We start from the raw sequence: 23,185 nt of genomic DNA on the forward strand, positions 1-23,185 counted from the left end.
ACTGTAGCTACAATTTCTGGCTGGCATACTTATTTTATGAAATGAAGCACTTCTGGGCCAGTTCTGCAAGGAAACCAAGAAGGTGAAGAATCACTCTTTCTTGTCGCTAAGAATAAAGCAACGGATTAAGGTATTTGTGGAAGACTAAAATGCTTAAGTTTATAAAAATCTAAATAATCTGTAATTAGAAAGTGTTATTTGCTAATTGTATGTTTATTTTTCCTGTGTTTAGAGATACCTAAATGCAAGTTTGTTATTGTCAGCTCTGTATAGTGCCAGAAAAAAAAAATGCTACTTTAAAGGACAGATCTCTCAACAACTGTAAACATCTACTTTCTACACCTACATATAATCAATCACATCCTTATGCTGGAATTTAAACTGCTCTAGACTGAGATTTCAGTTCCTTGTGAATTCAGAAGCTACTCCTGGGGAGCAAGGAGAAGCTATGAGTATTCCTAGTAAATACTCACTGGCCAAATCCTGCAATCAAACAGGTTTCCTTCACTTTTACTTGGTGGGTAGGGAAGGAGGCCAAATGGAAAGGGGCAATGTCGGGGGAGCATTATCACAGGTTTCCGGAGCATAAGATACATCTGAATAGATACTTTCCATTATATACCCTTCACAAGACTTAAGTTCTTTGAAAAGGCTGATGCAGATCTCTACTTCTTCCCCTTCCTACCTTTAGTACTATGAAGTATTTCTTGCTGCAGTGTATAATTGTTACACCTGCCTAATCTTAGAAGCAAAAGCTGTTAAGTCTACTTACTCAGTTTATTTCTGAAGTTGCTCATGTACTGAAATTAGCTGTTTAAATAAAGCCAGTATCAGTGTTGCAGGTTCACCATACCATTATGCATTAGGGAACTGTCTGCTGCTGCATGGACTGGTGCAGCACAAACTCAGCTCGATGAGAACTCCCACTGTTAACAGCTTGTGCTTTATTACAGTCTGAGAGAGGGCAATGTAAAAATAGGGGAGTTTCCTATATATTACAAATAGGAGGAGGGTTAGAAAAACCAACAGTTTTAGCAATCGTTAAGAATTTACATTAAAAATAATAAAGTAAACCCAACACAAACCCCACCCACTTAGTAACTTACCTCAATACTTCATTGAAAGCTTTCAGCCCTTCACTGGAGTCATTCTTTTCTCAAAGGCGGCAGCCTGAATTGAAGACGAAGATGCTCCCATAACTCCTATAGAAGGATCAAGGCTTACAACTGAAAAATAGCAACTTTGTGCTTTCAGTCTCTCCTATTTTTATTTAAGTTTTTAAGAACTGAATGTTTTGATTTTAAGGCCTTTTGGGCCTGCATATTATCTTTAAAGAAATTCTAACATAAGCGTATTATTAATTCTTAACCAAGTTGATACTGAAAAACTGCAGTCTTAAGAACTAAGCCCTTCAAAAAAAAAAAAAGGAAATTGCAGGTACAAATAAAGTAGACTAACTGATAAAATTTTACTTTTAAAAATAGTCACTAGTTCTCATGCTCTCAGGAAAAATTTTGACAAAAAGCACAACTACACAATTAGTTTCCCCATGGGTAAGATGCAAACTGGGGGTAACAAAATGCCATCACTTCAGCTTTCCACATGAGAGTTACATAGGAGCTACAGTGAAGACTGCCTTCAGAGGAGCCAAGATGCTTGTTTCCAGAGAACTGGGATTGTCAGGTAAACTTGTTCACTGCCAGCACTCCTGCTGGTATGATGCAGCTCTGCAATGCTTTAAGCCAAAGGCTGTATTTACATTCAAGCCTTGAGTGAAAATTCTATCACTTGTTTAAAAAAGAAAAAAAAAAAAAAAAAAAAGAAGAAGTTTCTTCATCCTCTACCTCCATCTCTACTGGTTTGGATAGATTAAACAACTACTTTACAAAGGTCAAGGTTATATTCACAGTTAAAATGTAGGGAAAAAAATTGAGATAATAATTAACCAGTAACCATTTAAACATGTTTCCCAATAAGCTGCTTCAAACTCACCTAGTTCCAACTATACATAAACTAGAACAAATGGTTTTATTACTGCAGAAAAAACACACTGTTCTCATTTAACCCTAGAAGAACAAAGAAATGCTGACTGTTGATAGAATGAAAAGTTACCTTTTAAAATACTGCAGACAAAATGCAGTATTAGTTTTTCCAAAGTATGCTATATAATAATTTACTTAAATATAGTACAGGTGTAAACATAACTGATGGAATAACAATTGAAATACCTGAAACCATAAAACGTTTAGAGAAACGTCACATGGAAACCAAAGCCACCCAGGAAAGAATTCAACAAATTTTCCTGAGGTTGAATAGCTTGAGTGAAATGAAAAGAACCAGAATCCAGGCTTAAGTCCAAAGAGCTAAGTGGAAGACCAATCTTTTCACATAGCATATTCTGTGGTATACTTATGATTACAACTGTATCAATTAATTTTTATTCAATGGTTGTCTTAAATCCATCTGAAAAGAAAAGGCAGTGTCGACTACCACTAGAAAATTGCAAATAAAATGTTTAATTTCAGAAACTGAGTTCACCATTTATAAATACACTAAAACATAGTAAATGCAAAATTAGATTAGGCATAGGTACAGTATTTTAACAAAGCTACAACTTTTCTAAAAGGTCATAGGCAAATGATGACTTGTTTCCCAAAAAGTATTCAATGAAAACTGAAATGAGAAGATTAATCTTTCTAGAGTTAAACCATGGAGAACATTCCTTTCAAATTAAAACGCTGGCTATTTTTTTCCATCTTATTTGAAGTTTTCAGGGCTCTATATCCCATTTGCCTGATGGACACCAACAGTTAAGAATCAACCCTACTACATAAAATTCTAAGCAGTGCACCATATCCGTAAGGCTATTACTGAAAATCAGAAGATCAGTTATTTCTGTACTAGGAGCTTTAAGACAGGCTGTTCTACACAACTGAAATTACATTAGGAGTAAGGGCTCAATTTTTACAATAGGGAACCTTATAGTTTCGATGCACTAAAGATTAGAAAAAGCTTTAGAATGACATTAGAGTCTTTCATGGTAAGTTTCTTGCCTTTTTTTGTACACGGCATTAAATAACAAGCATTAATTCACAAACTTTGATAAGACTTCCAAGAGCTTTTATAAATACCCAGAATATTTCTGTAGTTCAGTTAAAATGTAAAACCTGAACAGGAGAACCCAGAATGGGAAGTTTTACTACCGATTGCTGTATAACTGACATTCCGTATCATCTCAAATTTAAGATTTATTTTCAGATACTAAGTCAATAGTCTCCTGTAAACACATCTTCCTCAGTAACTCTTCCTAATCCTTTACGTACTTTAGGGCTTGCAGTTAAAAACACCACATGATAAAAAGATGGTTTGAACCCCATCTTTCATGTACAGCTTTCTTTTGACAACTACAAAAGCTGTTTTGTTGCAATTAAAGCAATGTTCAACTAAAATACAGTACCTGGTTTATGGTTTTTACATAATAATTGAATAAAAAACTACAGAATAGAACTGTTTACATCTTTTTTTTTTTTTTTGCCATTCTATTAAAACAAATGACTGAGCTTTTTTAAAGTTCATTTACAATTATGGATTAAAACCTACATAATTCTGTATAATTTGACAAGACAGGCTATCTCTAGTGTGAACTTTTAAAAAACATATATACAATATCTGGCCTGAAGTACTATGAATAAGGCACATGTAGACATATTGAAAGCTGAAAAAAATGAAACTAAAATTTGGAATTATAGTCACTGATTAGATGTCATACATGGCCCCTACTGGAGCAATTTAAAAATCCAAGTTATAGTTATCCAGTGAGCAACAATAGATTTAGTCTAGCAGTTTGTTCATTAGTTTCAATACTGGAAGTATATTAAAGGAAGATTCACTTTCAAAAAGATAAGCTTTTCAAAGTGTTCAATCATTAACCTTGACTGACTAAAGTTGTTGCTTTCATTGGATGTATTGAACAATCTCTCTGAAGGAACAATGCTTGGTGGACAACCCAAGAACCTGACAGCCAACTTTGACAGTACTGGCCAAGATGACTTCTTAAAGTTCCAGTAAGTGAGAGGATCACAGTTATGCTCAAGCACTTCTTCCTCCAAGTAAGAAAGCACCATTTCCTCTGGTAACTTTGCTCTCTCTTTCAGATCTTTTGTTTTCTTCATGTCACCCATGAGTGACCAAAGATTATCTTCCCCATATGAATTTGTAGATGGTGAACCTATATCACATCCATTGGAAACAGGTTTATCATCATCTGAGGTAGAACTCATTATTTCCAGCTCCCTGATTAAGTCTTGTTTATATTGTTCAGCCTCCTCTTCTGTAAATAAGGATGTTTTATACCGGGGATCCAGAAGTGTAGCAAAAATGTACCTTGGATCATGAAGTGTGGAGGACAATCTACTCACCATAGCTTCTTTTAAAGATTTCAGCATAGTATCTATGCCCATTGTTTCCTCAAATAGCATTTCTATTTTCCTGTTAAGTATATGAATCATTGGAATCACTTGGCTTAGAGTAGACATGTGCGTACTCATCTCCCTACTCGCAGCTTCAAATGGTTTGAGAGCATGACACACCGACTGCATGACTTCCCACTGATCACAACTTATTAGCTCCCGAAAGCTGCACTCTATTGACATTTCATCAATTGCTCTTTTCTGTTCAATAAGACGTTCAAGCATATGAAATGATGTATTCCACTTTGATGGAACATCTTGTATTAGCTGATGCTGAGGCAACTCATACTCTTTTTGCAACTCAGCTAACTTCTCTTTTGCTTTTGCTGACCGATGGACGCGTTCACAGATCTTTCTTGCAATACTAAGCAAATTCTGAACCATTCTCTGGCTTTTGATAGCCTCATTTACAATGATATTAACAGTATGACTAAAACATTGTACACTTGAATGATCACCTTCATTTAAAGTTTTCTCTATACTCTGATTATCAGTAACAGTAATCCCAATCTGAAGGCCAATGGAAGTAATCCATGTTTCCCACCAGTACTCTAACTGCTTTTGAATACTGATTCCATTGTAGTCGCAATCAATCTGTGATACATTTAATAGTGCTGAACAATGGTAATCCTCACACTGTGGTCGAAATGAAGACTCAAATGTTACCCAATGAGCTGTCAGGGTTAGATATTCTCGTGTTTGGTTGCTCATCCATATTCCGGACGTAAAATGGATCACTCCACTTTCAGCCTCTTTAAGATGTGAAATAATTATTTGTTTTACATTATCATACATATCTGGAATTGCTGTCCTAGAAAAGTAAGATGGAGAAGGTAAAGAATACTGAGGTTGCAAATATTCAAGCAGCCTGTTAAAGCCAATGTTGTCTACAAAAGAATATGGCTGAAGGTCAAGTGCAATCATTTCGGCTACAAGACTTGTGATTTTTTTGGCAACTGGGTGAGAGTCACAAAACTTGTCATTGGTTTCATCAAAATTTGAAGATCCTAGTAATTCTGTGCTCAGTGGCATGTGATTATCCGTAGATGAGGGTAATACGGTCTCTGAGACATCAGTTTTCAACACATTGTTATGAAACCGCTGCAAATGTCTTAGAAGGCAACTCGTGCCTAGATTTGTTGGCTTTTTCCCCCTACTTATTGTACGTCCACAGTGCATACATACTACTTTTGTTGAATCTGCAGAACAAATTGAGAAGTGATTCCACAGTTTTGAGGTCTTCTTACTATTAACAGGAAATATAATTTGATTATCATGTGTAACCATTGTAGGCAAGTCAGTCAACTTTGAGGATGAACATTCTGCAGAAGCCAAAGTGGCGTAAGGAGAATTTGCCAAACTCACATCAAGAAAGCTCTTTTGGTTTCCTATTACGTCGGGATGGCGTCTATATAGATGTCTCATCAAGCAGCTTGTGCCCACATCTCCCTTCTTACCACGACTTATCATACAACTGCAGTATCTACATACTGCTTTTAGACTGTCTGCAGGTGACAGTGAAAAGTGGTGCCAAACTTCTGATTTAAGCCTTTTCATAGTTCTTTTATTTTGCTGAAATACAGCAGCAGGTTCAAATATTAGTGGACCTAATCCCTCACACTGTTTCTCAGGAGATGAAACAAAGGAGACTTCACCTATATCATCAGAAGATGACAGCATTGAGTCTTCCACTAGAGCATCTCCAGAAGAGAGATTAGTATGGATGTCCTCAGAGATTCTGTCTGGAGAAGAAGAAACAGAAGTTGATTCTTTCATTAGTTTTCCAGGAGAGGATGACATAGAATTCAGATCGCTATCTGAGGGTAGTAAAGAAGGCAACAGAGTTGGAGGTGCAGTGTAGAGAGGTGGTATGCTGGTACCACCCCCATTCTCTTGCAGGACAATGGATCGATGGGCTCTCCACATGTGTCTTATTAAACAACTCGTTCCCAGGTCTTTCCCATTTTTTCCTCTACTGAATTCATTCATGCAGTGGATGCAAACAGCTTTAGAATTATCTAGAGGTGACAAATAAAAGTGTTTCCAGACAGCAGATCTCCTTCTGGAACCTGATGTGCTCTTTGGAATTACAACATTTTTTTCTGCTACATTCTCTACAGTGTCATCATACTGGTTGTTGGGTAGCTGTGGAGATGACCCAACCATGACTTCTTCTTTGCTGCACTTTTCAGAAACTGAGAGATCTGATATTTCTTCAGAAGAAACAATAGAAACAGATTCCTCAATTATCCGATCTGGAGACGGTATTTTCGAAGCCATTTTCTTGACCAGTTTTATGGGGGATAACATAGAACTCAGATCTCCAACATCTGCAGACTGAGGTGGCAGTAATAACGTAGGTGAAGAAAAGGAGGATATACCTGGCATACTTCCATTTTCTTGAATTAGTACAGTGGGATGGGCTCTCCTCACATGTCTCATGAGACAACTTGTACTCAGGTCCTTTTCATTTTTACCCCTGCTAAATTCTTTCATACAGTACATACATATTGCTTTAGTACTATCTCTAGGAGATATAAAAAAATGGTTCCAAGCAGGCGACTTTTTTCTGGAGCTTATGTTTCTGCTAGAAAGGAGGCTTTGCGTCACAGCTTCCATTGCTACATCATACAGCGTACTACTATACTGAGGAAAAAGAGATCCATAATCATCTTCATTTTCTGTAGATAAATATTTTCCAGCGTTATTGGTAATGAAGTTCTTTTCTTTGTCTTCCTGTTCATCACTGCTGTCCACATGTTTGAAATCATCTTGTTCTGTCTTTATATCCATTCTTTCTAGAGTGCAGTTAATGCTGTCTTCCTCTTGCTCTACTTTTAAGTTATTGATTTTACCCAATACAAAATTACCATCCATTCTGGGGTAACCTGCTTTACTCTTGTCCATGGATGACAAATTCTTCTTGCCAAGTCTTCATTTATTAATAAATATAGATAATTTAAAAGATTATTTAAAATTTGATTAAAATGATTTATCTTGTATACTGAATGCACAAACACAAATGTGCGTATGTGTTAAAATAACCTCTGGTTTACGAATTCTGTATCTGTGTTGTGCCTAAGCAAATATGATTAGTCATAAAAATGCATTTAAAAATTATAGACTTAATTAATGGAATCTCATTTTTTCCCCAGGATCAGGACATTTCAGGTCATAGATGAATGTTCTCAAAGACAGCTACTGTTAAATGTTTCATGTTGTAGACATATTTCTAAAAAATGAATGTTCTATTTTCTTGTTGAAGGAAGCCATTCTGTTCATCTTGATTGGACAACTGTGATTCTTTTGCACCATCTAGAAATAAAAAAAACCAGAAGACAAAGTTGACTAACACACTTTAAATAACTACAGTAAAGGTGAACTGAAAACACACACTTAAGGTTCTGTCATTTTTTTTTCTCCTTTGAGATAAAAACAATTCAGTGTACTATTTAATAAAAGAAAAAAAACCCAACATTTACTCAATACATTTATTGTGGGCAAATACATGTCTATACATGCAGCTCTGGTTCAGCTTTGACAAAATCTAGTGTCCAGGCATCACTTCTGTATTTGCTTGGACATATGTATGCCTTACCCTACATCCTAATTCAACCACTACATAATCATACATACACACATATATATACAGACATTACTATGTATGTGTCTATATCTACAGATATATAAGACAAATTTAATCATGTTAGCACAGAAATATGTACTTAAAAACAAATGTTAACTTACACTCCTGTACCTGTGAGCCCTTCATTACTGACAGCAGTGTTTAAAAATACAACATTTTACAAGAAACCTCTGTAAGGGTGTCCAGTGTTGTCATACTAATCTCTCTTTCTCTGACCGTAGTTTCACATGGTTATATTCATGCCCTAACACTCCCAGACAACACCATACTATAGAAACAAGCTACTTTTAGAGTTCCACGATTAAAAACTGAAATGAGCTATGCAAATGCCATATATACACTGAGATCACCCAAAAGCATAACATCACTCAGAAGCAAAGATACATACAGTTGCATACACTGCTGCCTATTGCAGCACTGCCAGCTCAAGTTCCTCACATACCCGAGGGTTATACTAGAAAGCCCATTTACACCGAGATAGCTTATTTCTCTCATGGATAAAGATTTCCCCCACCAACAATTCCAGTACAAAGAGTAGGTTTTTGATGTATAGCTGCATAAAAATCACTGGGCAACAACAGGCTCAAAAACCAGAACCCCCCACTGGCCCCACACAAACCTGAAGAAACTGTCTGCATTTGTCAGCCACTTTTTTTTTTTTTTAATTATTTTTTACTACAGTTTTATCAGAATTCTAAATTTTGCCAAACCCTTCCTCATTTATTCTCTTGTGTCATTACTGTAGTTATTGGTACTTGTAATTCAAGATAACAAACATTTTTTTGACCACACAGGTGATGCTATGCTATGCACTCTGATTTGTGCAAGCAGGATTTTATGGGACTCCCTCTCCCCAGCTGAAGACAAAACACAAATTTGAAGCAGTTATTTTAGAAACTTCTCACACAATTTTCAGGTGTTACTCAAACACAAGAAGGATTTCAGCAGACAAAAGGCGAAATTAGCCATAGCTACAAGACACACAAAAAAAGGCTAGGTTGTACTCACGCAGCCATTTCCCCCGCCCCGTACAAAGACCAATGTCATATTAGCTTTGTGACCTATTTTAATTAATATTTCTCTGAGGCCTGTTTACAAGAGACATCAATAACACTTATTTTCTGTTGATTTCAGATTTCTGGAAAGCCTATCGTGGTGAAAACTTACTTTCTTTTCCAGTGCAGGGGAAGGGGCAGGGAAAAGGAGGGGCAATCAGCTTATTGCAGCTATTTTAAGAAAAGGGAGATAGAGCAGTCAGAACTTGCAAAGAGGAAGGCAGTAACTCTGGTTTTCTTTCTATGAAAGCTTTAGTATTTGTGCTCTGCCTTTCTCTCTCCTCAGGAAAAAAAAAAAAAAAAAAATCTTTTTGGACACCAAAAGATATGAGGGTTGAGCATGCAGAATGTCAGTTCTAATGAAGGGAGAGACTTGAAGAAAAAGAAAAACCCTTAAATTTCTAGAAGAAATTTAACACATTACACAGTACTTTCCACAGGTTGTGAAATCACATCTAAGAACAACTCTGGCAGCAGAGACTAAATTTACATCACTCAGTATAAAACTAAATGAAACACAAGTCAGTGATCACACACATATTGAGGACATAGAATCATGTGCATCTGGGACAAGAGAGAGCATAAGATAGTCAACATTTTTAATAGAAATTAATCTAAGAGGATTTTTTTTAATCTTTATTTTGATCTAATCTGTGAATTTGAAGCCTGTACTTCAAAGAGTAAAAGCAAGAATATATAATAAACTGTTGTGACTTAGGATCACAATAGAAAGGCTCACAAGCAAGTGACTCCAGGCAGAGCTTACAGAACATAAATTATGCATGCAAGTGCCAAGTTACAGTAAGCACATTACAGATTCCTAGCTAGATTCGCACAAAATACACACATGCATCCATTGGCATCAAGTTCTGATGAAGGTGTGCACACCTCTAGCCTGCAATTCCTGTAATTTCTTAACTATGCCAAAACAATTCTAGGCTTTGAACAGAAAAATCCACCGAGATGCTTCGCTTGTCCCTGTCTTGATAAGCAGTTACTGCTTAACACAGCTAAGCATAAGGTAGCTGTGATGGGAAGATCTGGAAACCTGATAAATGAGACCAGTTGCAAACTTCATAACCAAACTTAACTAGATTGACATTCGTTAACAATACACATTACCAATGGTTAAATACTTAATCATTATCAGCCATTATCACCACATATTCAAACAGTTAGGCCCCAACCATCTTATCCTAAATTAGTTTTGAGTACACAATACCACTGAGCTGATGCCATGTAGTTAAATACTGATGGCTATGGTCCTTGACGGTCTTAGTTGCTGAAGTTGAGGTGAAAAGATGAGACTGCTGTTTGGACTCTGAAGCAGGAACGGCAGTGGTAGACTTCTTTCTTCCCTATATCTCCTTGCTGTTGATGGGTGTTTTTAATGCTTATAATCTCTTCCACCAAAAAAGGGTGTGGGAAGCAATCTCATCTGCTCCTGACATTATTTACCTTCTTTTGTTTAGGACCAGAAACTGTTCTTGTTCCACCGCAAGTCTTTCTTGCTTATTCTGTATACTTCGTTTTTGCTTGCAGATTTTACTACTTGAATTGTTGATTCACATGTTTTTCTGTCCCGTTTGTGCAATTAAACATAGGTCTCCCTTTGCAGCTATGTATTACTTCTATACTTATGCTTAGCTGTGATATAAAATGCTTTCATGCTGTTAGGAGAGTTATGCTATTAGCAGTGTTACGAAGCACTTATATACTGTGGCCAGCTACACTACATTAGTGTACTTATGGATGAGTTTAAGACAAAAAAACATTAATTATATCTTGGCCACTTTATGGCTGTTACAGGTCTCTGGCTACATAGTACATATTTTTCTGGGCATTGTTGCTGCCTTCTAGGAATGCAGAATAGCTGAGATTCTTAGAGGAGACTTGTCAGGGGTGCTTGATCACTTCCCGGGAAATCCCCAAAGCTGGATGCCCCTTAGAGGATTCTGCATGTATTTTTTTTCCATTTTCTTTCAAACGTCTAAGGAAGATCTCTATTGCTTTGAGTACTACTACATCATACTGTAAAATTAAGTCAAGCTCCCTCCTTTCAAACACCCTGGAGGGTCCAATACAATTTTCTTTAGAATAGAGTCCCCAAAATGCTCAGTGTTAGAAAGGTAGGTATGTTTTTCATCTCCCCCTACCATGCCAGCTCTGTGGAAGAGTCAATCTGTTTTAAAAACAAACAAAACACTCTATCCTATTTTTAAATGTTATAGTAACCTAGAATGAAGTATGAATTTCATTATGACCACCTTTACATAGCTTAGTTACCCTTGGACACAAGCTACTTTAAGTTAAGGACTGCTGCTAAACAAACAGGCTATTCAAGGAGAAGGAAAATGTTTTTAAAAGGTACAAAAGGCTACAGGCAGTCAGCTCAAAATTAAAATGATTTATGCCTTTGAAATCTCCTCAATTAGATACAGACAAGCAGCAAAACAAAGAGAATTAAGAGTCACCTTGCAACAAAAATCTTCAAAGAAAGTAAATGGAACTAGAGAACAATTATCTACTCAAATGTACTACTCTAGACTGTTAGCTCCTGAGCAGCTGTAGACAGTCAGTGGTTTGCTGTGGCAAGAAGCTTGCACAAACATTTTATAGGATTTTCCATTCAAAATGGGATTACTGAAAGCGTATGGTGGTTGACAAGAAATGTCAGGAGAATGTCACTGATCCAAAGAGTGCCACAGCAGACTGCCATGGCCAGAAGAAATCACTGCTGAAGGAAGAGGGTAAAAAAAAAAAGAAACTCTGGTGTCTTGGGATTAACAGACACAGAAGTATGAAAAGTATGCAAGAACACTGAACCATGAGCAGATTATTTGTTTGTAAGGCAGATAGTGGCCTGCAAGCTTTAAACAATTTTATATTGAGTAGTCAGACAGTAATCATGGACTTGATTATGTTGCAGAATCCTAGCGCAAATAATGGTCTAGAGAAAGTAATTTAAAACAAAAACTTCAAATGATTATTATACAAGTACATATAGTGTAAATACAGACACACACGCATGCAAAATGCAAGAGGAGTTGTTTCAAGAAACATGCAAAATGTGGAGACAAAGTGAAAGCAAAACTATTGTACTAGTTTGAAAAAAAAATCAAAAGCAGTGACAGATTTTGAGCATAGAAGGTACATAAAAGCACATTAAATAACAATTTGCACAAATGAGTGTCAGTTTTGGAATAAATAGTGCTGATCTTCTATATTTTTGGAAATGTACAGGCATCATTAAGAACATCAGGTAAAAAAAAAAAATCCCTAAAAGCAAGAATACAAGCAATAAGGAGGAGACATTTTAAGAAATTATTTTTAGCTTCTACTTCAATGGCAGGTACTATGCTAATTAAGTAATATTTGCTAAAAAAAACCAAATAAAAAACCAACCAAACAAAAAAACCCACAAAACCCCACACCTCCAAAAAACCTGAAAACAAAACACATCCAAAAACTTGTAACACATAAGCAGAACATTTTTATAAATTTATAGGCCAGATGAACCTTACTGCTTTGAACAGTAACATTTTTTCTACAGGAATTTCCTATGACAAAATATGAGTGATAGCTCACCCATTAAGAGCTGCAGAAGTCTGCAAGACACTGAGCAATTAAAATGTGGTATTAGAAGAGACTGCAAAATTAGCATGTTAGTCACACTCTGAAGCAAGGTGGGTCCTATGCTCAAGTCTCACTGAAGCTCACAGGGATCCACACAGAAGTACAAGCATGAACTAGTGGATGCAACAGTGTAATTGGCATCAAAGTACAGAAAGTTAAGCTTAAAAGAAACAAGCTGGTTTAGACCTCATGGGAGGTATGATTTCCAGAGGACTGTTGGGAGAGAAGAAAAAAGGAAGGTAAAGCCACTTTTACTATTCCATTACTTCTCCAGTCACCCAAAAGGCAGATCTTGCATTAAACGATAACTGTTGTGGTTTTACAAAGGTATTCCCTCCGACTTGCAAAATAACCTCTCATGCCCGCAACCCCAAATGCTCCATCTGGACACGAAAGAGTAAAGTGTGGAAACAGCACCACCAATACTGTACATTGCTCCTTGTGGACAGGAATAGTCTTCACCCTAACTGAATACTGGAACAGAATATAACAGTTAGGACAAGTAACATTAAACATTTTTATTAATCTTATATGAAAAAGTTGAAGTTTATAGGAATCTGTGTACTTAAAATATGTAACAAACAAACAAAAAAATCTGAGAAGCCTTTGTTAATGGAAGGGGAAACATCATAACCAAAATCATATCTAAGTCAATTAAAAAAAAACCAAAAGGGCATATACAGAAAAAGGAAAGAAAAAAAAAAAGATAGAAACTACTACTTGTATAAGTGCTCTCTTTTACTAGATAGAAAACCCCTGGTGTTAGAAACTGGAAGTATTTTTATTTAAAATTTCAACTATTTACTATGCTTTTTTTCCTACTTATATCTTAAAAAAAGTGATATATGGAAGTAACAAAAATACAACATTTTTGAACATTGGCTGAGAAATAATATCTAGGTTTAGCTCTTGTTCTGTCACAAGCTATTGGTCTTGCAGAAGTCTGAACTTCTCCCTCCGTGACTCCCTCCCAATTAGGAGGGCTGTAATATTTTATCTTTCATCTTTTGTTTTTATTCCATCTATTCTGCCATGAGTTTTACAGGGTCATCTTACTACCAGGCTTATCCATCAAGGTCTCACTCTCCTGAAGGCTCCCCAAGTACTCCTGAAAAACTTGCAGAATGAAAAAAAGCTTTTATAATTATTTTTAAAGTTCCATTTTGGAGTGAGACAAACATTTAGAAAAATCCTAGTTTACACATAGAGAACATTCATGTACAGTTTTATATGTTTGTGTAAACAAGAAAAGACTGATACAGCTCTCAGACTAGAGCTGGTGGTGGGAAGGGAAAAAAAAAAAAAAAAAAGGGAGGGGGATTATTCCCTCTAAGGCTGGAGCATTTCGTGGATGTGTGGCCAGCCAAGCAGGACACCACGGGCAGGAGCTGTAACAGGCTGAGAGGCAGGAACCAGGCAGCTCCCGAGGATACTGTGACTGCTGGGCTTCAGCTGCTGGAAGAAACAGGGCAGCATCCTGCCAGGGCAGCTGATGCCCTCAACTCCCTCATCCCTGAAGAGAAGCTGGGAAAAATTACAAAGAGAAAATAACATGTCCAGAGTAACGCATAAGGAAGGAAACGAAAACATGCTTTGGAAAGCAATGGGACAAAGGTACATGCTCAGAGGCTTGGGAGACAAGGCAGATAGAATGAGAGCCCTCCAAGAAAGGTATGTGAGCTCCCCAGTGTGCTCATGCTACTTGTCAGGACATGACACAGAGACCTCCAATTTATCCAAGTGTAAAGATCATTCATGCCTCTTCACGTTGCTGAAAAACTCAGTGCTTGGTGCAAGCTGGGGCCTAAATCAGTCATTCCAGACAGAGAAAAACCAAGGTGTGGAGAGCTGAGTATTATAGCCATAACTATCATCATTAGACACTGGGTACTCAAACCTAATTAAATATGCAGGAATTTAGCTAAAGTAGAGACTGAAAAGTCAAAAACACTACCAGGTAAATGTAAATATTCCCCCCTTTCTTGCCTCCCATCTCCAGAAACATCAAATAGTTTTACTGTGAACATGGACTATTTTATATTAAGCAGTAAAATAGACCTACTAGTGCCAAGTTAATATTTCTTTGGTTTAGTGGTCTCTGGACTCTTGTCTCTGTCTTCTATTTTCACCGCCACCACTAAATTAACAATAATGCAAGAAGATAACAATCAACAGCACAACTCAGAAGCAACAGTTTTAGTCTTAGACTATTGCTAAAGGGACAGTGTCGAGTTAAAATCTAACCAGCACACAGAAAACACCTAACATTGCACAAACACCAACTCCTCAAACTCAGTCTCTTACTCTTTCAAAAGCTGGTTTATTTTGTACATCTGTTTTCTCCTCTTGCTGCTGTAAACATCAAAAACTCTATGGGACTCTGCTTACTGATCATTTTCAGATATTTCCTGAAACCTCAGGAAAGGTTCAAGAACTAAAAGCCCCAGCTTTGTACAAATATCTCCATCTCAAACCTTATATCATCTGCATCATGGTGCATGGAAGAAAGTGAGCACACCAGCTCCCCTTGCACAAAACTACACTGCCTCTTCCACTGATGTATAAAAGGAGTGAAAATAATTCATGACAATGGCAAAACTGAAGAGAAACGGTACAATTTCCAGATTAGCATCATTTAAAAAAAAAAAAAAGCAGCACTTTGAAAAATACACAAAGCAGAAATGAAGTATGATTTCATTTTAAAAATTAATTTTTTAAAAAAAAACAGGATCTGGTTCTTAATTCAGTTCTTACACCAGTATATCCTCAATCATAAAACTTCTTAAAAAGATTGAGATAATGTTTTTTAAATATTATACATTTCATATTCATTATTTTTGAAGTCTGATATAAATAAGGATGTTTGTGTTAGCATGCTTATTATTCACATCTGGCTGACATTTAGTTCTGGCATCCCTGTTTAGCGCCCAACCGGATTTGCTAAATATGCTCAGTACTCAAATGTTTCATCAGACCTCAATGATACAGGCTGAGTGCTCAGCATGTTTAAGAATAAAGCAAGCATCTGATATAGGGTAGAGAGTCAAAACTCAAGCTTATTTCTGGAGAAATCAGTCTTCATCATTTATTTGACAATTTATTAAGCATATATATGTTTGAAGCATCATGCTCCACTACCTAGGTTTAAGCAGTACTGTTAAACACTATAAAGCCCATAGCACAGAAATCTCCATTCCACATGATTTCAAACAGCATTCATGTTAAAATAAAAATGCAAAGCTAAAACAACAATAAAAAAAAAAATCACTTCAGCCAAAACAATGTTACTCCCAAGTTTTACATAAAAAAATTAGTGTCAGTGTTGTATGTACCACCATACATAATACTATGTATCACCACAAATAGTAACACTACTCACACCTACAACCACCTGATAAGCCTTTAATAGTTGCTATTTTTTTTTTCTTAGTGCACTAAAAATACCATCAGATCTCAAACGGGGCGATCTTCCTTCACACGTCCTTTGCTAACTTCCCATAGCAGCACACTATAAGAAAGGAGGAAAAAAAAGCAGGCTGTACACATGCTAATCATTTCTGTCCCAGCTTTTACCAAGAGATCGCTTATAAAAAGTGGATCTGTCACGGTAAGTAAATTATGTCAACATTTGTCTAGGATCCAAACTGTCTCTTAAGTGTTGAAGTGTTCTTTCTCATTATCTGGTATGATACTACTGAAGCAATACTTGCAAGATATGTTTCTCTGCTATTGTTCATACCTACCAAATGTCAGATCTGCCTGTCATTTGTTAAAATGCTGGTGTTTTATGCAATAATTTCATTAAAACTTTAAGCAGGATTTTCCTAAATCTTATGCATCAGTTCAATGTTGCTCCAAGTGAAAGCTACAGATTATACTCTTATTTTGATATTTTTATCACTTGCAAATTTTGACATACACTAATAAAATGGGGCAATTCTTAATGTTACAAGAGATAAGGTGGTTTCTTAAGAAAAATATTTAGATTTTTTTTTAAACAGCTGAAGCATGTATTGTTCAACTTAGAGCATTTTTAGTGCAGGACAAAACTGCTTTTAGTATCTCATGTGGTACAATTTGGGGCTGAGAGAAGGGGCAATTAATGAAGGTTACTGTAACACAACATGAGGGTAAAATGGAGAAGATGATAAAAATAAGAACAGAGCAGGGAAGATGCATCAGTATTATCATGAAACAGGAAACAACACACAACCAAAGACACAGTACCAACTGCTAAGTTCCAAAAGAATGAAAGACAAAAGATGAAGCATTTACTCCATGTTGCTAGAGAACAGCATCCTGCTTTCAGAAAAGCATCAGAAAATTCAAAGCGAGGCTCCTCTGATACTTTTCCCCATGTGATCAATTCCTCTGCTTAGCCCATTACACTCTTCTCTTCCTCCTCCGTGCAGTCCACAGGTGACAAAATAAATGCGAAAAGATTAGGACAGGAGATTCTTCTCCTGACTAGTCCACCTTCCTAGCTTGCAATATAGTAGAAAACACACTTTTTTTTTTTTTTTTTAAGATGTCTATCTTTAAACTCAGTAAGAGTGAAACCTTAAGCAATTTAAGGATAATTTCAAACAGTTAAAAATAAGACACCTGCAAAGGAGAAAGCTGAGGGTTACAAACCTAAATAGGCAGGATGATGAATGAAAAAGTGGTTAGGAGTGTACAGTAAGTCTTGTTGGAACTCTTGCTGAAAACATACACATAAGTATAAAGTGAAGAAAAACCTCACAAAATGTTAGCAGGGTCCTTTACAGAATGTAATATTATATTAAACTGTTTGAACTCTAATTTTTCTAAAATAAAAAAATTGAACAATATCTGTTGAACTGCTAAGACTATCATATGTTAGTGTCTATTCTGACACTAACCAGATCAGGTCTGAAGAGGTCTGTTTTAAAAACCCTTCATAGCTACCCATTAATCCAATTCTGTGTTCATATTGATGCCAGTTAGTTACATGTCCTCAGATAGTTTCACTTGTGCTATGGAGAGGTTTTCCATTATTTACACGTATTGTATTCATGTATGTGTAATATGACAGAGCACTATGCTTGTATTATACATTTGTATCCTGGAATGCTTGTACACACAAAGGCAGGTTAGAAAGAAAATGCAGTTCGTAGTCCCTGAAAAGACAAAAAATATTTTCAAAAGGATAAACAGTAGTCTGAATACTTCGTAGGGATTTTTTACAGCTAAGCTTAATCATTCTTTTGTCACAAAACTTTATTTCAAGTCAGAAAATACACTCAATTGCAAATGATTCTCCAAAGAAATCTGTTTCTTCTCTGTACCAGGTATCTTTTTTTCTTCCTCATGCAATAATATGAGGAAATCTGGCTAGATTTTACTTGAAGCAAGGAAAAGACCATCTCTTTATTAAATATACTAAATATAACAGAAAATTAATATTCACAATACCATCCAAGATAATTTTTATAGAGTTCAGAAATACTCAGTTTCATCTTGCCAACAAGCACAAGAACTGCTACAAAAACAACCAGGTAACTTTAAAGCCAAGCTTCCTTATCGCATGCAGGCATAACCAATCATGTCCATGATAACAGTGAACTTCTTATGCCCCTTTCGAGTATTTTTTGTCATTCAGTATTTTCTAAGTAAATTGTACGTTCATCAGTAGCATATGACATTTTTACCTGATATCCCAGTTTACAATGACCTCAACTCTGTCCCTCTGAAAACAAACATACCTATTCATAAAATGGGGGAAAGGGAGAAAGAAATGAGCTTACCGATCTCCCTATTCACTTGTCAACCAGCCTGTCCCTAGCCTCCCTGACAAGGGGCCTTCTCCCTCTTAACCTCTTTTATGGACATATTCTCTTTGCCTTCTTCAAGGCAAGGTGAGACTTTGCAGCAAAGACCCAGCTGACACTGACAACCAAGCCAGGAAAGCCAACATTGTTTCCACTAGCACCACATTGAGCATTAGCAGGAAATCCAAAGAGACACTGCTGTCCGTGGCAGACAAATAGCTCAGTATTCTTCTCCCACAAGAAATGGTTTATAGGACAGCCATCCTACTGCCATAGACACAATTTTAATTTGAGCAAATAAGGTTTTGCTGGAGGAGCTAACAAAAAATACAAGAATTTTAATTAAGAATAAAGCTTTTTGTAGTACTTATTCTAACCAGTGCAGTTCATGAGCTTTAATTCATTTAATGCAACCTGTAATTTAAATAAGTTTTACAGAAGAAAGTTACACAGGTGTTTTATTCAGAGCAGGATCCATGACAATTTCAGTACCAGAGCAGGTAAAGGATAGCCCTTGCTGTTCCCATTTGCTTGATTTCTATTATTACACAGAAGACATAATAATTATTTTAATAAACCTAATATTTTGTGAGGTACAGAAAAGGGAAATAAATGAAAACATTTAGAGAAAGGAAAAGGATCAGGAATCTCCCTGTTCTTCATGAGCAATATTGTATTTCCTGTCATAAATGGATTACGGTCTCCCCACAGCACAGTAAGACACAGAAGACAAAATCAGTAGGAAAGGAAAAGAAGAATGGAACCTCAATTCCTCCCGTTTCCCACTGTCAAAAGCAAAGATGCTGCCAACAGCATGGTCTGCACACTGTTCGGTTCCCTGAAAGCTGACCCACTCTTCCTATTTCAGCGGCTACTAAAGCAAGTCGCAACGAGTGAAAACCTCTCATGTAAGAAGTACTACCCTGTTGTCTTTTTGTTGGTTTTTTTCCCGTCTGTAGATATGCTCCCACAGTTATCAGCATATCATGTTCCCACCTTTAATGCAGAAGAAAGAAGGGGAACCACAGAGTAAAAATAGAAAATATTATATGATTGCTGTTATCAATGCCACATTTTAGCAAGGATTTGCGGTCCTGAATCTTAAATAAGAAAAGCTCTCAAGAGCTGGGAGGCAGTAGTTGGGTGGGAGTTATAAACAGGCAGCAGCAGTTTCCACACTGCTCTTTCCTCTCCCACCTCCTCATGGCACATCTGACACTACTAGATCCCTTTAATCAGGAGCTAATTTTCTTCAACGATCTAAACTGCACATAAAAGCTGCTGCATAGCATATGCACTGGAAGTCTTCAATTCTTACAGTGGATACTAAAGGGTGTATACCTGTAACATTTCTGATCTACCAAAATTCAAAATTTTAAGACAAGATAACATCTGGACAGCAGAATATTCCTATCCTTGTTCTCAGGAGACTCCAGCTCTATGTAAGTACCCATTCTACCAAAAGAGTGCCTTCTTAATCACAAATGAAGAAAGCATCATAGACAGAAGGCACATTTGAAAAATGCTAGCTCTCTGGGCTGCACTACTCAACTCCAGGGGCTAATATGCAGTAACTTGTTCATAATACGCTGCATGGTGCAATCTGTACTGGTGAATACATCACATGTTGCATATCGATATGCTGAAACACAGAGGAAAAACAAAGTCAGTCTTCAACTACCATGCCATGAAGGAAAAGAACCCCAGCAGGAAGTAGTACGAGATCACTTAAAAGATATACCTCACATTTCGTATTTCCCAAAATAAACATGTAAAAATTACTGTGTTCTATAAAACCTTAACAAAATACTTAAAGAAAGTTGTTGCAAGGAACTCAAAATATGCTCTATAAATGCATTTTTTTAGGCTTACCAAAATTATCTAAGCTCTATTCCAGAGTGTTTACAACTTGAATTTCAATGAAGCACATGAATATGACAAAAAACAGCTGATAAAATGTATATACTTTCCTGTTGGAGCTCGTATTGGCATTTAATGTCTTTAAGACTAACTACTTACAGATTTTATTATCTATCAGAACAACTAAACTTGCAGTCAACAGTTATTTCATCTGGGATTATAATTCACACAATAGTTCTTGAAGATACTAAGACTAGACACTCATTTAGTACTAAAGTGGGTATTTTCATTGAAGGCTTTTAACCTTGAGAGCCACATTAGAAAGGCACTTTAGGTAGAACTATAAAATGCTACAATGCTTGACATCATGTAATGAAACGGTGCAAAGCATACAGTGATCCTGAAATAGAAGAATTTAGCATTAAATACATGAAAGTGAATTTCCAGATATTCTGGCAAAAGCAACATTGTCCCTTTTATCAGATTTCTTCAGAGTGGTCTAGAACTGACTCAAAAGGCTGCTGTAAGCAACGACTACTCTTACCTGCTCTTTGGCTACGCTATGGACTTGGAAATCACTAGCAGTTCCATTTTTGCTTAGACTCTGATGAGGAATGATCCACAAGCAGATTTAGTATGTAACAAAATCCCCCATACCTTTTTTATGTGTCACCTAGGAAAACTTTCCTTCAATAAATGAAACTGAATCATGTTTTTATTTTTCTTTTCCTACAGAGGCCAGAGTCTTTATGAGTAAAGGCTGAGAGATTGGGGTTGTTCAGCCTGGAGAAGAGAAGGCTCCAGGGAGACCTTATAGCAGCCTTTCAGTACTTGTAAGAAAGGGGGCTTATTAGAAAAATGGGGACAGGCTTTTTAGCAGAGCCTCTTGCAATAGGACAAGGGGTAATGGTTTTAAACTAAAAGAGGGTAGATTCAGACTAGATATAAGGAAGCGATTTTTTACAACGAGGGTGGTGAAACACTGGAACGGGTTGGCCAGAGAGGTGGTAGATGCCCCATCCCTGGAAACATTCAAGGTCAGGTTGGACAGGGCTCTGAGCAACCTGATCTAGTTGAAGATGTCCCCCATCGCAGGGGAGTTGGACTAGATGACCTTTAAAGGTCCCTTTCAACCCAAACTATACTATGATTCTATGACCCTGCCAAGACTTCCTAGCTCAACATTTTACCTATCTTAACCATTTTGTCCATCTGTTGTTAAGATGCATGTTAACCAATAATACAAGCAGCTTAAAAGTTGAGCTATTTTATTTGGGGCAAGGGGCTAAGAAAAAAAAATAAACAGAAAGCTCTGAACACTATACAAGAATAACATTTATTGTTAATTTACATATAAATGCTGATCTGCATACGAACAATTTTTTTCTATTGCATCTTAGTCAGGAATCTCAGGCTTCCAAAAAATCTGTAGTCAACAGCCCAACTGAATATATAAAGAAAAAAAAGTTTCAGACAAAAACCCTGGAAGAAAATATTAAAATTTACTTTATCAGTGAGGACATCAAAATCTGAATTAAGATGCGTGTAATTTGAGGATAGGATGAATGTAGCAGTTAAGTTACTTGCCCTTTTTTAAGAGGTAGACTGCAGGGTAAGGATGTATATATGCCAGCTGTTACCACAGAGTAAGAGGTGCCCCAAAAATCATAAACTAGTTACTAGTAGTCTAACACTGTAAAGATATCCAGGCTTCCAAACTTAATTTTCAAGTCTCAGGCACTCACACAAACCTCCTGCTAAATTACTAAGCTCCATACAAGTCAATGCACAGGCACAGAATTATTCATTACCTTTATCCATTGGCTTACTCTAAATTAATAACAACAGCAATGATACAAGACCCAAAACAAAGAAGCTGCCCACTAGTTTATTGAGAAAAACAAGAAAAACAAACACACACACTTACACATCTGTTCCACTGCACGCAGGCGGCTTCATTTGAGGTTAAAAACTGGCTACTCAAACTTAATGATGATGATTGTATCTAAGAAAAAGAAGAAAGTAATTCCTTTTAATAAATTTTTTTAGTCATGTTAACTGCCACAGTGGCAAGTCATGGGATGTTCAAGTTTCTCTTTAGGCGACAGCTCCAGGAGTTGCACTTACATGACTGCTCTCGCTTTTTTCCAAAATCCCTAGCCCTCATAATCCTCAAGAAAAATTAGACATTTTCAACTCTAGCGCTCCACAGCAGAAAAATCAAAATATGCCTGTGAGGGGCTGGAAGAGGCAAGGCCTCCAGCGTGGCGGCGGGGCGCGCTCTGCCCGAGGGCGCGCTCTGCCCCACAAGGGGCCCGCCCACCGCAGGTGAGGAGCCGGTTGGCTACAGGCGGCGGAGGGCGGGCCGGAGGGGGCGCAGCTCCCTGCTCCGATAGGCTGAGCGGGGCAGCTCACCATATATGGCCAAAGGTCAAAGCACCCTCACGCCGCCAGGGAGGGAGAAGTCGCTCCCAAACGACGCTCCCCAGGCCCGCCCACCCCTTTCCCGAAGGTTCCGGAAGCACAAACCCCGCGCGACACCTCATTAGCCTAATGAGTTCGGGGCCAGGTGATAAAAGGGCACCAACTGACGCCCCGCGCGCGCGCAAGCCCACCGGAACCGGACCAACGCCGGACCCGGGAGCGGCGACACCTGTCTCTCCTCTCTCTCTCCGGTTTGGTTTTTGTTTGGTTTTTTTTCCTGTACTCCCTACACCTCATCCCTTT

General features: G+C 37.2%; 1 protein-coding gene across 1 annotated transcript; it reads right to left on the reverse strand.

The window, feature by feature from the left end:
• Positions 1–3,533: 3,533 nt before the first annotated feature.
• ZBED4 (zinc finger, BED-type containing 4) lies at positions 3,534–22,465 on the reverse strand. Its single transcript, XM_010580849.1, has 2 exons — positions 22,386–22,465; positions 3,534–7,784 (listed from the first exon to the last, which is right to left on the reverse strand). Exon 2 carries the CDS (start codon positions 7,374–7,376, stop codon positions 3,858–3,860), a length of 3,519 nt encoding a protein of 1,172 aa, XP_010579151.1. The 5' UTR covers positions 7,377–7,784; positions 22,386–22,465; the 3' UTR covers positions 3,534–3,857.
• Positions 22,466–23,185: the final 720 nt, after the last annotated feature.

The sequence above is a fragment of the Haliaeetus leucocephalus genome, unplaced genomic scaffold (genome assembly GCF_000737465.1).
Source record: "Haliaeetus leucocephalus isolate CR32 unplaced genomic scaffold, Haliaeetus_leucocephalus-4.0 Scaffold751, whole genome shotgun sequence".
NCBI lineage: Eukaryota > Metazoa > Chordata > Aves > Accipitriformes > Accipitridae > Haliaeetus > Haliaeetus leucocephalus.

What these genes read in the sequence shown, in the direction of transcription:
- ZBED4 (XM_010580849.1), bottom strand. Translation starts at nt 7,376, where the DNA reads ATGGACAAGAGTAAAGCAGGTTACCCCAGAATGGATGGTAATTTTGTA.